The sequence below is a fragment of the Salmo salar genome, chromosome 03, assembly GCF_965601325.2.
Source record: "Salmo salar chromosome 03, fSalSal1, whole genome shotgun sequence".
NCBI classification, from domain to species: Eukaryota; Metazoa; Chordata; class Actinopteri; order Salmoniformes; family Salmonidae; genus Salmo; species Salmo salar.
Genome location: NC_138293.1, coordinates 11002839 through 11021138, shown reverse-complemented (window position 1 = coordinate 11021138; position 18300 = coordinate 11002839). Strand labels below are relative to the sequence as shown.

At 43.7% G+C, this 18300-nt stretch overlaps 1 protein-coding gene across 1 annotated transcript in view; it reads left to right on the top strand.

Moving 5' to 3' along the window:
* Positions 1-18300, top strand: part of LOC106598235 (uncharacterized) — a 36211-nt gene that overhangs the window by 8427 nt on the left and 9484 nt on the right. Inside the window, exons 9-17 of the mRNA XM_014189290.3 lie at positions 1936-2094; positions 4049-4216; positions 10565-10714; positions 11031-11138; positions 11990-12171; positions 12519-12582; positions 13909-13983; positions 15801-15899; positions 16053-16163. Coding sequence (XP_014044765.3) covers positions 1936-2094; positions 4049-4216; positions 10565-10714; positions 11031-11138; positions 11990-12171; positions 12519-12582; positions 13909-13983; positions 15801-15899; positions 16053-16163 — 1116 coding nt within the window. The remainder of the gene's footprint in view (positions 1-1935; positions 2095-4048; positions 4217-10564; positions 10715-11030; positions 11139-11989; positions 12172-12518; positions 12583-13908; positions 13984-15800; positions 15900-16052; positions 16164-18300) is intronic.

Genomic DNA, 18300 nt, shown 5'->3' with positions numbered 1-18300 from the left:
CACAGTGAAAGAGAGACCATTATAGAGCAGTAGGCATTGGAAGAACATTGCATTGGCCCACCAGACATTGTTACTGTATATGTACAGTACCAGTCAAAAGTTTGGACACACCTACTCATCATTCCAGGGTTTTTCTTTATTTTTACTATTTTCTACATTGTAGAATAATAGTGAAGACATCAACACTATGAAATAACACATATGGAATCATGTAGTAAGCAAAAAAGTATTAAACAAATCAAAATATATTTTATATTTGAGATTCTTCAAAGTAGCCACCCTTTGCCTTGATGACAGGTTTGCACGCTCTTGGCATTCTCTCAACCAGCTTCACCTGGAATGCTTTTCCACAAGTCTTAAAGGAGTTCCCACATATGTTGAGTACTTGTTGGCTGCTTTTCCTTCGCTCTGCGGTCCAACTCATCCCAAACCATCTCAATTGGGTGTTGAGGTCGGGTAATTGTGGAGGCCAGGTCATCTGATGCAGCACTTCATAACTCTCCTTCTTGGTCAAATAGCCCTTACACAGGCTGGAGGTGTGTTTTGGGTCATTGTCCTGTTGAAAAACAAATGATAGTCCCACTAAATGCAAACCAGATGGGATGGCGTATTGATGCAGAATGCTGTGATGCCTTGAATTCTAAATAAATCACTGACAGTGTCACCAGAAAAGCACCCTAACACCATCACACCTCCTCCTCCATGCTTCACAGTGGGAACCACACATGCGGAGATCATCTGTTCACCTACTCTGCGTCTCATAAAGACACGTCAGTTGGAACCAAAAATTTGAAATTTGGGCTCATCTAACCAAAGGACAGATTTCCACCTGTCTTTTATTTTTTTTCTTACCATTATTTTACCAGGTAAGTTGACTGAGAACACGTTCTCATTTACAGCAACGACCTGGGGAATAGTTATAGAGGAGAGGATGGGGATGAATGAGCCAATTGTAAGCTGGGGATGATTAGGTGACCATGATGGTATGAGGGACAGCTTGGCCAGGACCTCCACAACCAATGTCCATTGGTTGTGTTTCCTGGCCCAAGAAAGTCTCTTCTTCTTATTGATGTCCTTTAGTAGTAGTTTCTTAGCAGCAATTTTACCATGAAGGCCTGATTCATGTAGTCTCCTCTGAACAGTTGATGTTGAGATGTGTCTGTTACTTGAACTCTGTGAAGCATTTATTTGGGCTGCTATTTCTGAGGCTGGTAACTCTAATGAACTTATCCTCTGCAGCAGAGGTAACTCTGGGTCTTCCTTTCCTGTGGCGGTTCTCATGTGAGACAGTTTCATCATAGCGCTTGATGGTTTTTGCAACTGCACTTGAAGAAACGTTCAAAGTTCTTGAAATGTTCCGGATTGACTGACCTTCATGTCTTAAAGTAATGATGGACTGTCGTTTCCTATTGCTTATTTGAGCTGTTCTTGCCATAATATGGACTTGGTCTTTTACCAAATATGGCTATCTTCTGTATACCACCCCTAACTTGTCACAACACAACTGATTGGCTCAAATGCATTAAGAAGGAAAGACATTCCACAAATTAACTTTTAACAAGGCACACCAGTTAATTGAAATGCATTCCAGGTGACTACCTCGTGAAGCTAGTTGAGAGAATGTCAAGAGTGCAAAGCTGTCATCAAGGCAAAGGGTGGCTACTTTGAAGAATCTCAAATATCAAATATATTTTTTGTTTAGCACTTTTTTTGGTTACTACATGATTCCATATGTGTTATTTCATAGTTTTGATGTCTTCACTATTATTCTACAATGTAGAAAATAAAACCCTTAAAGCTAGACTACGGAAGGAGTAGGTGCGTCCAAACTTTTGACTGGTACTGTATTTTGAATGCTTTACAATCTTTCATTGTTCTTGGTGACTCTAAGATGGGCCTCATTGCATCTCTAACCATATGGTGATTTCATAACAGGGGGACTAGGCCCGTGCGGAGGTGTGGGTTACAAGGGGTCAAAAGGAGACACTGGGGACCCAGGACCGAGCGGTCCCCCAGGGCCAATAGAATGTAGAGAGAAAGGAGCTGTTGGCCCACCGGGAGCCTCAGGACCACCAGGAGTCAGGGGCCCATCGGGTGAGGATCTGAAATAGCCACCACATGGTACAGTTCTTTTCATGTTTGATCTGTTGACACACTGCTAAAACCAGGGCCCATATTTGGAATCTATCCCCAGAGCATGTCATCTTTCCATGGTCATTTTAACAGTCACACTTTAAAGGAACTATAAATTATAAAAGATTAATATGGCATCGATAAGGTATTCATAAGCACTACAATGAGGGAAAAAAGTATTTGATCCCCTGCTGATTTTGTACATTTTCCCACTGACAAAGAAATGATCATTCATAATTTTAATGGTAGGTTTATTTGAACAGTGAGAGACAGAATAACAACAAAAAAATCCAGAAAAACGCATGTCAAAAATGTTATAAAATGATTTGCATTTTAATGAGGGAACTAAGTATTTGACCCCTCTGCAAAACATGACTTAGTACTTGGTGGCAAAACCCTTGTTGGCAATCACAGAGGTCAGACGTTTCTTGTAGTTGGCCACCAGGTTTGCACACATCTCAGGAGGGATTTTGTCCCTCTCCTCTTTGCAGATCTTCTCCAAGTCATTAAGGTTTCGAGGCTGACGTTTAGCAACTCGAACCTTCAGCTCCCTCCACAGATTTTCTATGGGATTAAGGTCTGGAGACTGGCTAAGCCACTCCAGGACCTTAATGTGCTTCTTCTTGAGCCACTCCTTTGTTGCCTTGGCCGTGTGTTTTGGGTCATTGTCATGCTGGAATACCCATCCACGACCCATTTTCAATACCCTGGCTGAGGGAAGGAGGTTCTCACCCAAGATTTGACGGTACATGGCCCCGTCCATCGTCCCTTTGATGCGGTGAAGTTGTCCTGTCCCTTTAGCAGAAAAACACCACCAAAGCATAATGTTTCCACCTCCATGTTTGATGGTGGAGATGGTGTTCTTGGGGTCATAGGCAGCATTCCTCCTCCTCCAAACACGGCGAGTTGAGTTGATGCCAAAGATCTCCATTTTGTTCTCATCTGACCACAACACTTTCACCAGTTGTCCTCTGAATCATTCAGATGTTCATTGGCAAACTTCAGACAGGCATGTATATGTGCTTTCTTGAGCAGGGGGACCTTGCGGGCGCTGCAGGATTTCAGTCCTTCACGGTGTAGTGTGTTACCAATTGTTTTCTTGGTCACTATGGTCCCAGCTGCCTTGAGATCATTGACAAGATCCTCCCGTGTAGTTCAGGGCTGATTCCTCACCGTTCTCATGATCATTGCAACCCCACGAGGTGAGATCTTGCATGGAACCCCAGGCCAAGGGAGATTGACAGTACTTTTGTATTTCTTCCATTTGCGAATAATCGCACCAACTGTTGTCACCTTCTCACCAAGCTGCTTGGCGATGGTCTTGTAGCCCATTCCAGCCTTGTGTAGGTCTACAATCTCATCCCTGACAACCTTGGAGAGCTCTTTGGTCTTGGCCATGGTGGAGAGTTTGGAATCTGATTGATTGATTGCTTCTGTGGACAGGTGTCTTTTATACAGGTAACAAACTGAGATTAGGAGCACTCCCTTTAAGAGTGTGCTCCTAATCTCAGCTCGTTACCTGTATAAAAGACACCTGGGAGCCAGAAATCTTTCTGATTGAGAGGGGGTCAAATACTTATTTCCCTCATTAAAATGCAAATCAATTTATAACATTTTTGACATGTGTTTTTCTGGATTTTTTTGTTGTTATTCTGTCTCTCACTGTTCAAATAAACCTACCATTAAAATTATAGACTGATCATTTCTTTGTCAGTGGGCAAACGTACAAAATTAGCAGGGGATCAAATACGTTTTTTCCCTCACTGTATATCTGTGTACACACACTGTACATAAATATAAAATACTCACTGCGCAGAGTTTCCCACTGTATAATATGCTCTGAACAGTCCTCCACCTCACACTTAGTTAAAAAGACATGTACTACTTTCAGTCATTTAGTGATGTGTCTTGTTAGGTTTCCGTGGTGATAAAGGACGTAAGGGTGCGATGGGTCCTGCTGGACGTGGAGTGAAGGGACCAGCAGGGATCCCCGGGCTTCCAGGTCCCCCGGGCCCCGTTGGTGCCAAGGGTTTCAGTGGGTCACCAGGTGACCCGGGCTTCCCTGGTGTAACAGGGACCAAAGGTGAGCCAGATCCCAATATTATTAAAATCAATATTATTATCAATTATTATTATTATTATTATTATTATTATCAATATTATTAATATCAATATTATTATCAAATATTATTATCAATATTATTATTACAATTTTTATCACTATTAATTATAATTTTGATGATGATTGTTATTATTATCATCTGAACATACCACAGCAACAGGCAATGTCGAATAATATTCTGGTTACTTTTACTATTGTATTACATATTTAATAAACAGAAGCTATTTTTGTTTCCAGCTTGTCTCAGCACACACACAAGCAAATCCACCCGGTTGACTAAAATACAGTGCCTTCGGAAAGTATTCAGACCCACTGGCTTTTTCCACATTTTGATACGCTACAGCCTTATTCTAAAATTGATTAAATCGTTTTTTTCCTCATCAATCTACACACAATACCCCATAATTACAAAGCAAAACAGATGGGTTTTTTTTGTTGCTAATTTATAAAATAAAATAAAACTTAAATATTACATTTACATATAGTTGAAGTCGGAAGTTTACATACACTTAGGTTGGAGTCATTAAAACTTGTTTTTCAACCATTCCACAAATTTGTTGTTAACAAACTATAGTTTTGGCAAGTCAGTTAGGACATCTACTTTTTGCATGACACAAGTAATTTTTCCAACAATTGTTTACAGACAGATTATTTCACTTATAATTCACCGTATCACAATTCCAGTGGGTCAGAAGTTTACATACACTAAGTTGACTGTGCCTTTAAACAGCTTGGAAAATTCCAGAAAAGGATGTCATGGCTTTAGAAGCTTCTGATGGGCTAATTGACATCATTTGAGTCAATTGGAGGTGTACCTGTGGATGTATTTCAAGGCCTACCTTCAAACTCAGTGCCTCTTTGCTTGACATCATGGGAAAATCAAAAGAAATCAGCCAAGACCTCAGAAAAAAATTGTAGACCTCCACAAGTCTGGTTGATCCTTGGAAGCAATTTCCAAACGCCTGAAGGTACCACGTTCATCTGTACAAACAATAGTACGCAAGTATAAACACCATGGGACCACGCAGCTGTCATACCGCTCAGGAAGGAGATGTGTTCTGTCGCTAGAGAGATGTACTTTGGTGCGAAAAGTGCAAATCAATCCCAGAACAACAGCACAGGACCTTGTGAAGATGCTGGAGGAAACAGGTACAAAAGTATCTATATCCACAGTAAAACAAGTCTTATATCGACATAACCTGAAAGGCCGCTCAGCAAGAAAGAAGCCACTGCTCCAAAACCGCCATAAAAAAGCCAGACTATGGTTTGCAACTGCACATGGGGACAAAGATCATTATTTTTGGAGAAATGTCCTCTGGTCTGATGAAACAAAAATAGAACTCTTTGGCCATACTGACCATCGTTATGTTTGAAGGAAACGGGGAGGCTTGCAAGCCAAAGAACACCATCCCAACCGTGAAGCACGGGGATGGCAGCATCATGTTGTGGGGGTGCTTTGCTGCAGGAGGAACTGGTGCACTTCACAAAATAGATGGCATCATGAGGTTGGAAAATTATGTGGATATATTGAAGCAACATCTCAAGACATCAGTCAGGAAGTTAAAGCTTGGTCGCAAATGGGTCTTCCAAATGGACAATGACCCCAAGCATACTTCCAAAGTTATGGTTTAAGGACCACAAAGTCAAGGTTTTGGAGTGGCCATCACAAAGCCCTGACCTCATCCTATAGAACATTTGTGGGCAGAACTGAAAAAACGTGTGGGAGCAAGGAGGCCTACAAACCTGACTCAGTTACACCAGCTCTGTCAGGAGGAATGGGCCAAAATTCACCTAACATATTGTGGGAAGCTTGTGGAAGGCTACCCGAAACATTTGACCCAAGTTGAACAATTTAAAGGCATTGCTACCAAATACACTAAATTAGTATGTAAACTTCTGAACCACTGGGAATGTGATGAAAGAAATTAAAGCTGAAATAAATAATTCTCTCTACTGTTATTCTGTCATTTCACATTCTTAAAATAAAGTGGTGATCCTAACTGACCTAAGTCAGGGAATTTTTACTAGGATTAAATGTCAGGAATTGTGAATAGTTAAAATGTATTTGACTAATGTGTATGTAAACTTCCGACTTCAACTGTACAGTCGTGGCCAAAAGTTTTGAGAATGATGCAAAAATACATTTTCACAAAGTTTGCTGCTTCAGTGTCTTTAGATATTGTCAGATGTTACTATGAAATACTGACATATAATTACAACCGTTTCATAAGTGTCAAAGGCTTTTATTGACAATTACATGAAGTTGATGCAAAGAGTCAATATTTGCAGTGTTGACCCTTCCTTTTCAAGACCTCTGCAATCCACCCTGGCATGCTGTCAATTAACTTCTGGGCCACATCCTGACTGATGGCAGCCTATTCTTGCATAATCAATGCTTGGAGTTTGTCAGAATTTGTGGGTATTTGTTTGTCCACCCGCCTCTTGAGGACTGACCACAAGTTCTCAATGGGATTAAGGTCTGGGGAGTTTCCTGGCCATGGACCCAAAATATCGATGTTTTGTTCCCCGAGCCACATAGTTATCACTTTTTCCTTATGGCAAGGTGCTCCATCATGCTGGAAAAGGCATTGTTCGTCACCAAACTGTTCCTGGGTGGTTGGGAGAAGTTGATCTCGGAGGATGTGTTAGTACCATTCTTTATTCATGGCTGTGTTTTTAGGCAAAATTGTGAGTGAGCCCACTCCCTTGGCTGAGAAGCAACCCCACACATGAATGGTCTCATGATGCTTTACTGTTGGCATGACACAGGACTGATGGTAGCGCTCACCTTGTCTTCTCCAGACAAGATTTTTTCCGGATGCTCCAACCAATCAGAAAGGGGATTCATCAGAGAAAATGACTTTACCCCAGTCCTCAGCAGTCCAATCCCTGTACCTTTTGCTGAATATCAGTCTGTCCCTGATGTTTTTCCTGGAGAGAAGTGGCTTCTTTGCTGACCTTCTTGACACCAGGCCATCCTCCAAAAGTCTTCACCTCACTGTGTGTGCAAATGCACTCACACCTGCCTGCTGCCATTCCTGAGCAAGCTCTGTACTGGTGGTGCCCTGATCCTGCAGCTGAATCAACATTAGGAGACGGTCCTGGCGCTTGCTGGACTTTCTTGGGCACCCTGAAGCCTTCTTCACAACAATTGAACCACTCTCCTTGAAGTTCTTGATGATCTGATAAATGGTTGATTTAGGTGCAATCTTACTGGCAGCAATATCCTTGCCTGTGAAGCCCTTTTTGTGCAAAGCAATGATGACGGCACGTGTTTCCTTGCAGGTAACCATGATTGACAGAGGAAGAACAATGATTCCAAGCACCACCCTCCTTTTGAAGCTTCCAGTCTGTAATTCGAACTCAATCAGCATGACAGAGTGATCTCCAGCCTTGTCCTCGTCAACACTCACACCTGTGTTAACAAGAGAATCACTGACATGATGTCAGCTGGTCCTTTTGTGGCAGGGCTGAAATGCAGTGGAAATGCTTTTTGGGGATTCAGTTCATTTGCATGGCAAAGAGGGACTTTGCTATTAATTGCAATTCATCTGATCACTCTTCATAACATTCTGGAGTATATGCAAATTGCCATCATACAAACTGAGGCAGCAGACTTTGTGAAAATTAATATTTGTGTCATTCTCAACTTTTGACCACGACTGTAGTATTCAGACCCTTTACTCAGTACTTTGTTGAAGTACCTTTGGCAGTGATTACAGCCTTGATTCTTCTTAGGTATGATGCTACATCTGTATTTCTCCCATTCTTCTCTGCAGATCATCTCAAGCTCTGTTAGGTTGGATGAAGAGCATTGCTGCACAGCTATTTTCAGGTCGGGCTCTGGCTGGGCCACTCAAGGACATTCAGAGACTTGTCCCGAAGCCATTCCTGCGTTGTCCTGGCTGTGTCCTTAGGGTCGTTGTCGTATTGGAAGATGAACCTTCGCCCCATCTTTCCCTCGATCCTGACTAGTCTCCCAGTCACTGCAGCTGAAACACATCCCCAAAGCATGATGCTGCCACCACCATGCTTCGCTGTAGGGATATCCTCAAGATGTGACGCTTGGCATTCAGGCCAAAGAGTTCAATCTTGGTTTCATCAGACCAGATAATGTTTCTCATGGTCTGAGAGTCTTTAGGTGCCTTTTGGCAAACTCCAAGCGGGCTATCATATGCCTTTTACTGAAGAGTGGCTTCCGTCTGGCCACTCTACCATAAAGGCCTGATTGGTGGAGTGCTGCAGAGATGGTTGTCCTTCTGGAAGGTTCTCCCATGTCCACAGAGGAACTCCAGAGCTCTGTCAGAGTGACCATCGGGTTCTTGGTCACCTCCCTGACCAAGGCCCTTCTCCCCCGATTACTCAGTTTGACCGGACGGCCAGCTCTAGGAAGGGTCTTGGTGGTTCCAAACTTCTTCCATTTAAGAATGATGGCCCATGTGTTCTTGGCAGTGGTGGAAAAAGTACCCTATTTTCATACTTGAGTAAAATAAAAGATACCTTAAATGACTCAAGTAAAAGTGAAAGTCACCAATTAAAATACTACTTGAGTAAAAGTCTAAAAGTATTTGGTTTTAAATATACTTAAGTATCAAAAATAAATGTAATTGCTAAAATGTACTTAAGTATCAAAAGTTTAAGTATAAATAATTTCACTTTCATTATATTAAGCAAACCAAACCAAATTTACAGATAGCCAGGTGCACACTCCAACACTCAGACATCATTTACAAATGAAGCATGTTTGTTTAGTGAGTCTACCAGATCAAAGGAAGTAGGGATGACCAGGTTGTTCTCTGTTTAGTGAGTCAACTAGATCAGAGGCAGTAGGGATGACCGGCGATGTTCTCTTGATGTGTGTGAATTGGACCATTTTCCTATCCTGCTAAGCATTCAAAATGTAACAAGTACTTTTGGGTGTCAGGGAAAATGTATGGAGTAAAAAGTACATTATTTTCTTTAAGAATGTACTGAAGTAAAAGTTGTCAAAAATATAAATAGTAAAGTACAGATACCCCCCCCAAAATACTTAAATAATACTTTAAAGTATGTTTACTTAGGTACTTTACACCACTGGTTCTTGGGGTCCTTCAATGCGGCAGAATGTTTTTCGTACCCTTCCCCAGATCTGTGCCTCGACACAATCCTGTCTCGGAGCCCTATGGACAATTCCTTCGACCTCATGGCTTGGTTTTTGCTCTGACATGCACATTCAACTGTGGTACCTTATATACACATGTGTGCCTTTCCAAATCATGTCACATCAATTGAATTTACCGCAGGTGGACTCCAATGAAGTAGTACAAACATCTCAAAGATGATCAATGGAAACAGGATGCACCTGAGCTCAACTTCGAGTCTCATAGCAAAGGGTCTGAATTCTTATGTAAATAAGGTATTTGTTTTTTAATTTTAATACATTTGCCCAAATTTCGAACAACCTTTTTTCGCTTTTTCATTATGGGGTAGTGTGATGTCATTCTGGGGTATTGTGATGTCATTATGGGGTATTGTGTATAGATTGCTCAGGCTTTGTATTTATTTAATCAATTTTAGAATAAGGCTGTAACGTAAACAAAATGTGGAAAAAGTCAAGGGGTCTGAATACTTTCCGAAGGCACTGTAGTGTTATGACATTTACGTGTGTCACGACTTCCGCCGAAGTCGGACCCTCTCCTTGTTCGGGTGGCGTTCGGCGGTCGACGTCACCGGCCTTCTAGCCATCGCCGATCCACTTTTCATTTTCCATTTGTTTTGTCTTTGTTTTCTACATACCTGGTTTCACTTCCCCAATTACTTGTTCATTATTTAACCCTCTGTTCCCCCATGGTTTTTCTGAGTGATTGTTTGTATGTATATGGTCCGTTATTGTGGGCTAGTTTATTGTGTTGTATTTATTGATTCCTTGAGTAAATTACGTTCCTTACTCATATCTGCTGTCCTGCTCCTGACTCCTCCACACCAGCTACACACAGGCCGATTAGAACGTGATTCTCTGTTCGCACAACGATTTCATTTGAATTGGGATAAGGATATATACATATGGATGCCATGTTTTGGGTATCGCCTGCCTCAAAATAGACAGCCTGCAAAATAGACGTCCACAACCCTGGTAACCCATTTTGAGTACAAAATATACCAGGACCGTGTTCATTAGGCACCAATAAGAAACACAAATTGTTGTTTTTCCATTGCAAAATGTTTTAAAACATTTTCATGTGGTGCCCTAATGAACATGACCCAGCCAATGGACTATCTTTATTATTATTATCCTATGACAACTATTCCCAATGATGCCATCTTTCCCAGGGCCCAGGGGATATCCTGGTAGAAATGGATCGGCTGTTCCTGGTACACCGGGTCGGCCTGGAAACCCAGGATCCCGCGGGAGGCAAGGGGAGAGGGGTTTTACAGGACGTGACGGTCAGGATGGAGACCAGGGGTACAAAGGAGCCAAAGGTACAAAGTGAATATACTGTACATTATAGTGTATGCACTTTGCAGCATCCATAGAATAAAATAGATACACAGTATTGTGTTTATCTATTGTTTACAGAATCCTATCGCTCTTCATGACTATGTGCATGATTTCACTTTACACAACATTACGTTTTCAGTGTGCTGTCCCTCATCGTAGACTGTTTCTGCATAGAACGCCATATCACACGTTATCGTTGCAGTCACAGTATTGTATATGTTGTACTTATATGTACACATAGTATAGTATATTATATTGTTCAGTATGTTATATGTTGACAGTGTAGAATGTCCCCAGGTCATAGAGGTCCTCCCGGAAGTCCTGGACCAGTAGGAGTCATAACCATTAAAGGACAGAAGGGCTCTGAAGGACCACCAGGAGAGGACGGCTTCACTGGACCCAGAGGTGAGAGAAACACAACAATACCCCCTCCGCACACTCTTAGAAAAAAAGGTGTTATCTAGAACCCGAAAGGGTTCTCTGGCTGTCCCCATAGGAAAACCCTTCTGTAGAACTCATTTTGGTTCCATGTGAAACCCTTTCTTACACAGAGGGTTCTATATGGAAAATAAAAGAGTTGGGACAGCCAAAGAACCTTTTTGGAACCCTTTGTTCTGAGAGCAGGGTTGGCACCATGACTTTATGCAACACATCAAAAATGTGTTAAAACAGATAAGGGCTGCTTTGGTAATAGATGTAAAAATACTTCAAACTAAAATAAGAGGATGCAGGTGGTAGACGGTGGGACTGTATTTTAGCAGGTGGTAGACGGTGGGACCGTATTTTAGCAGGTGGTAGACGGTGAGACTGTATTTTAGCAGGTGCTAGACGGTGGGACTGTATTTTAGCAGGTGGTAGACGGTGGGACCGTATTTTAGCAGGTGGTAGACGGTGAGACTGTATTTTAGCAGGTGGTAGACGGTGGGACTGTATTTTAGCAGGTGGTAGACGGTGGGACTGTATTTTAGCAGGTGGTAGACGGTGGGACTGTATTTTAGCAGGTGCTAGATGGTGGGACTGTATTTTAGCAGGTGGTAGACGGTGGGACTGTATTTTAGCAGGTGGTAGACGGTGAGACTGTATTTTAGCAGGTGGTAGACGGTGGGACTGTATTTTAGCAGGTGGTAGACGGTGGGACTGTATTTTAGCAGGTGGTAGACGGTGAGAATGTATTTTAGCAGGTGGTAGATGGTGAGACTGTATTATTGATTCTCTGATAATACATGGATAAACAATGCACTGTTCTTTCTTCTCAGGTTCCAAGGGTCCAAGTGGGTCACCAGGTAAACCAGGGAAGAATGGACAGGATGGTTCCCCTGGATATGAGAAAGGGCTCCCAGGACAACCTGGCAGACCTGGTCCCCCCGGACCCCCCGGACCTCGAGGACCTAAAGGCTTGAGTGGTATAGTGGGTTTCCCTGGACCAGTCGGTGATAAGGTACTTCATTACTGATACTCATCACTACATCTTAGATGTTCTTTGTTTACTTCATTCAACTACTAAAACTTTGGTAAAAAGTGCTATTATGAATGTTTTCCAGACAAATGAATGCTACTCAAGATTGATAAATGAGGTGCAGTATGTCTGTACTGTATTTAAATTGAGAATATATTCCTTCCCAAGTAAGTGGTCTTGGAAGTAATGTAAGACAGATGTCTTTGTTAAGACACAGGATGTTTATGTGTGAGTATCTTGGTGTTTTATGGTGTTACTGTGTGTTGCTATGCCAGTGGGTGTTACTGTATGTTGCTATGCCAGTGACTGTTGGTTTGTCACCCTTGCAGGGGGACCCTGGGCACACGGGACCTCCTGGGAACCCAGGCCTTCCAGGAATGACAGGCTTACCGGGTGAGTAGAGAGACAACAGAAAGTACACACAAACATGATAAGGATAAGGGGATCTTAAAGGGACAGGGAGAGAGGAAGGAGAGCTTAAAGGGGCAGGGAGAGAGAAGGGGAGGTCATAAAGGGACAGGAAGAGAGGAAGGGGAGGTCATAAAGGGACAGGGGGAGAGGAAGGGGAGGTCATAAAGGGACAGGAGGAGAGGAAGTGGAGGTCATAAAGGGACAGGGGGTGAGGAAGGGGAGGTCATAAAGGGACAGGAAGAGAGGAAGGGGAGGTCATAAAGGGACAGGAGGAGAGGAAGGGGAGGTCATAAAGGGACAGGGGGAGAGGAAGGGGAGGTCATAAAGGGACAGGAGGAGAGGAAGTGGAGCTTAAAGGGACATGAAGAAGGGGAGGTCATAAAGGGACAGGGGGCGAGGAAGGGAAGGTCATAAAGGGACAGGGGAGGAGGAAGGGGAGGTCATAAAGGGACAGGGGAGGAGGAAGGGGAGGTCATAAAGGGACAGGGGGAGAGGAAGGGAAGGTCATAAAGGGACAGGGGAGGAGGAAGGGGAGGTCATAAAGGGACAGGGGGAGAGGAAGGGAAGGTCATAAAGGGACAGGGGGAGAGAAGGGGAGGTCATAAAGGGACAGGGGGAGAGAAGGGGAGGTCATAAAGGGACAGGAAGAGTGGAAGGGGAGGTCATATAGGGACAGGGGGAGAGGAAGGGGAGGTCATAAAGGGACAGGGGAAGAGAAGGGGAGGTCATAAAGGGACAGGGGGAGAGAAGGGGAGGTCATAAAGGGACAGGGGGAGAGAGAAGGGGAGGTCATAAAGGGACAGGGGGAGAGGAAGGGGAGGTCATAAAGGGACAGGAGGAGAGGAAGGGGAGGTCATAAAGGGACAGGGGGAGAGAAGGGGAGGTCATAAAGGGACAGGGGGAGAGAGAAGGGGAGGTCATAAAGGGACAGGGGGAGAGAAGGGGAGGTCATAAAGGGACAGGGGGAGAGGAAGGGGAGGTCATAAAGGGACAGGAGGAGAGGAAGGAGAGGTCATAAAGGGACAGGAAGAGAGGAAGGGGAGGTCATAAAGGGACAGGGGGAGAGGAAGGGGAGGTCATAAAGGGACAGGGGGAGAGGAAGGGGAGGTCATAAAGGGACAGGAGGAGAGGAAGGGGAGGTCATAAAGGGACAGGGGGAGAGGAAGGTGAGGTCATATAGGGACAGGAGGAGAGGATTCCAAAACGTGGGTTATCATCAGAGTGAAAGTGCTGTAATTACGACTGATATCTTCTCTGTATCCTGCCGTCATGAGCAACTGAAACTCAAACCCTGACCCTATTCTGCAGGTGACCCAGGAGACTCCATAGGACAACCAGGACTACCTGGACCACCGGGTCCTCCAGGAGAAAGCAGAACCTTAGGTGATCACAATACAACGTCTACTTACAGCTCTACACTCCTCTTGGTTAGAGCCAGAGTATCTGGGGCACTACATTTGGACACATTTCCAACTGAGTGAACAATCACAAACAACGCTATTACACTTTTGAGATGATGACAACAGGAAACAGGATGTTTAGGACTCCCAGACCTACCAGACAAAAAAGTAACTAAATAAATACTCACTTCCAATGGGGATTGTGGCCCGTACAGTTTAGAAGTCACATCAGTACACTCTTAGAAAAACGATGCTATCTAGAACCTAAAAGGCTTATTCGACTGTCCCCATAGGACAACCCTTTGAAAAACTATTTTTGGTTCTATGTAGAACCCTTTCCATGTAGGACCAAAAAGTGTTCTCCCTGGAACCAAAAAGGGTTCTCCTATGGGGACAGCGGAAGAACCCTTTTGGAACCCTTTTTTCTAAGAGTGCAGCATGACAGAATTGTGTGCTATGTATGTATCATGACCATATCTCTCCTGTCTATTCATTTGTGTTTATGTTCTCCCATGATCCTGGTACTGCTCTTGTCCAGAGTGTGATGCCGAGTCATTAGAATAGGATTAACTTCAGGTCACATGATATTCAGAGATATTAACTGAATATGCTATGGCTAGCTTGCCATACTTTACCTGCAAAGAGAGGATAGCTGCAAAATGGCTTATGCTCAGGTGAGGTCCCCAATGCATTAGGTGTTTTGGCGCTGCTCACTACACCTTCTGAAGGGTGCGCCGATCGGGTTGATCAGGCCCCATCTGAGCCAGGTGGCTTGCCAACTGCTCCTCCAGCCGTTACCATGCCCTCTCTACCTCCTGCCTAGCTACAGATCTTCTAACGCTATGCTCCCATTACTCAGAGAATCCTTAGTGTCCTACTGGTTGACACTTGGCCTTCCAACCCTTGTCAGTGCATTCATCCACGAGTGTCTGGCACATCAACAGCTTCCTTTCGTAGGCTTCCTTGATGCTCTCCTCCCGTGGAGTTATTTACATGGCCATTTAGATGATGTTGGTGCTCCTTGACCAGACTGGCAGGTCTGGTCTGAGTGTTGTGCTGACAATGTCCTGGGGGAAGATGAGGTGCCTTCCCAGGTCAGCTCCTAACTCTTTCCAATCCGCTACTGTTGTTCTCAGTCAGTCAGTCAGGCTGCTGCTGTTTTTCCCAGTCAGTCAGTCAGTCAGGCTGCTGCTGTTTTTCCCAGTCAGTCAGTCAGTCAGGCTGCTGCTGTTTTTCCCAGTCAGTCAGTCAGTCAGTCAGGCTGCTGCTGTTTTTCCCAGTCAGTCAGTCAGTCAGTCAGTCAGGCTGCTGCTGTTTTTCCCAGTCAGTCAGTCAGTCAGTCAGGCTGCTGCTGTTTTTCCCAGTCAGTCAGTCAGTCAGTCAGGCTGCTGCTGTTTTTCCCAGTCAGTCAGTCAGTCAGTCAGGCTGCTGCTGTTTTTCCCAGTCAGTCAGTCAGTCAGGCTGCTGCTGTTTTTCCCAGTCAGTCAGTCAGTCAGTCAGTCAGTCAGGCTGCTGCTGCTGTTCTCAGTCAGTCAGTCAGGCTGCTGCTGTTGTTTTCTGTATTTGTGTTCTCTTCCAAATGTGAAGTTTGTGTTGGGGGAGTGATTTACACTCCTAGAAGGTATGTGCAGGTGTGATTGGTACTAAGGTTGCAAAATTCCAGTAACTTTTCCAGAAATCCTTGTTGGAGGATTACAGATTTCCTTCTTATTTCCTCCTGATTCTGGGAACCTCCCAACCGGAATTTCTGGGAAAGTGACTGGAAATGTGCAACCCTAATTGATCCTTTTCACTCTATAGCTTCAAAGGGGGACCCAGGAGATCCAGGGGCCCCAGGACCCAGAGGATCACCAGGACAGCCTGGTGTCCATGGAGCCCGAGGCCCACTGGGTGGCCCAGGTAATGGACCCCTAAAGTCCCCTTCTGTATGTCACTCATATCATATTTTCTCCTTAGGACAGGGTACAAGAAATTTCATTTATGTATATGTGCTTGTTTAGTGTCTACATATGTAAGCATTTTAGATTCTAAAGTTTGTGTGTGTGTGTGCAGGTTTTCCTGGTCCCTCAGGTCCGCCGGGTCGCCCAGGCTCCCCAGGGCCTCCCGGAGGAATTCTCGGAGGTCAAGGTCCCAAGGGCAATCCTGGACAGCCCGGTCCTCCAGGTACTAAGACTCAACCTACAGTTGAAGTCGGAAGTTTACATACACATTAGCCAAATACATTTAAACTCAGTTTTTCACAATTCCTGACATTTAATCCTAATAAAAATTCCCTGTTTTAGGTCAGTTAGGATCACCACTTTATTTTAAGAATGTGAAATGTTAGAATAATAGTAGAGCGAATGATTTATTTTAGCTTTTATTTCTTTCATCACATTCCAAGTGGGTCAGAAGTGTACATGCACTCAATTAGTATTTGGTAGCATTGTCTTTAAATTGTTCAACTTGTGGCAAACGTTTTAGGTAGCCTTCCACAAGCTTCCCACAATAAGTTGGGTGAATTTTGTCCCATTCCTCCTGACAGAGCCGGTGTAACGGAGTCAGGTTTGTAGGCCTCCTTGCTCGCACATGCTTTGTCAGTTCTGCCCACAAATTTTCTATAGGATGAGATCAGGGCTTTGTGATGGCCACTCCAAAACCTTGACTTTGTTGTCCTTAAGCCATTTTCCACAACTTTGGAAGTATGCTTGGGGTCATTGTCCATTTGAAGACCCATTTGTGACCAAGCTTTAACTTCCTGACTGAAGTCTTGAGATGTTGCTTCAATATATCCACATAATTTCCAACCTCATGATGTGATCTATTTTGTGAAGTGCACCAGTCCCTCCTGCAGCAAAGCACCCCCACAACATGATGCTGCCACCCCCGTGCTTCATGGTTGGGATGGTGTTCTTCGGCTTGCAAGCCTCCCGCTTATTCCTCCAAAGATAACGATGGTCATTATGGCCAAACAGTTCTATTTTTGTTTCATCAGACCAGAGAACATTTCTCCAAAAAGTACGATCTTTGTCCACATGTGCATTTGCAAACCGTAGTGTGGCTTTTTTATGGTGGTTTTGGAGCAGTGGCTTCTTCCTTGTTGAGCGGCCTTTCAGGTTATGTCGATATTGGAGTCATTTTACTGTGGATATAGATACTTTTGTACCCGTTTCCTCCAGCATCTTCACAAGGTCCTTTGCTGTTGTTCTGGGATTGATTTGCACTTTCCGCACCAAAGTACGTTCATCTCTAGGAGACAGAACGCGTCTCCTTCCTGAGCGGTATGACGACTGCGTGGTCCCATGGTGTTTGTACTTGTGTACTATTGTTTGTACAGATAAACGTGGTACCTTCAGGCATTTGGAAATTGCTCCCAAGGATGAACCAGACTTGTGGAGGTCTACATTTTGTTTTCTGAGGTCTTGGCTGATTTCTTTTGATTTTCCCATGATGTCAAGCAAAGAGGCACTGAGTTTGAAGGTAGGCCTTGAAATACATCCACAGATACACCTCCAATTGACTCAAATTATGTGAATTAGCCTATCAGAAGCTTCTAAAGCCATGACATAATTTCCTGGAATTTTCCAAGCTGTTTAAAGGCACAGTCAACTTGGTGTATGTAAACTTCTGACCCACTGGAATTGTGATACAGTGAAATAATCTGTCTGTAAACAATTGTTGGAAAAATTACTTGTGTCATGCACAAAGTAGATGTCCTAACCGACTTGCCAAAACTATAGTTTGTTAACAAGAAGTGGAGTGGTTGAAAAACGTGTTTTAAGTGTATGTAAACTAAGTGTATGTAAACTTCCCACTTCAACTATACTTACCACCTAGTGACAGGCCCTAGCCATTTAGATTTGGTTGGAGGGCCCCTCACCTCGGGCAAAACTTTAAGTTTCCCCCCTCTTGGCAAAAAAAAATTATTAAATGCTATTTCAAAGTAAATTTCCTGCAATTCTACACATTTTGCCATGCATAGAGAATATGTTGCTGTTTTTAAATACACATTTTCTGCAATTCTACACATTTTACCATGGGGTCGGAAAGAAATCTTCTAGTTTGAAAACTAAATTCATGCAATGCTCCTAATTTTGCCATGGGTTGTAGAGAAAATATTGCAGTTTTAAAGCTAATATCCTGCAATTCTACACATTTTGACATTGGGTGGAGAACACATTTTTATAGTTTTTAAAGCTAATTTCCTGAAATTCTACATGTTGCCATGACTTAATGCCATGTGCATACAATATCTGGGTGAGTGTAGTCAATGGGGGCACCCTGGAGGTCAGGGCCCCGTTCCCTGCATACCCTGTCGGTA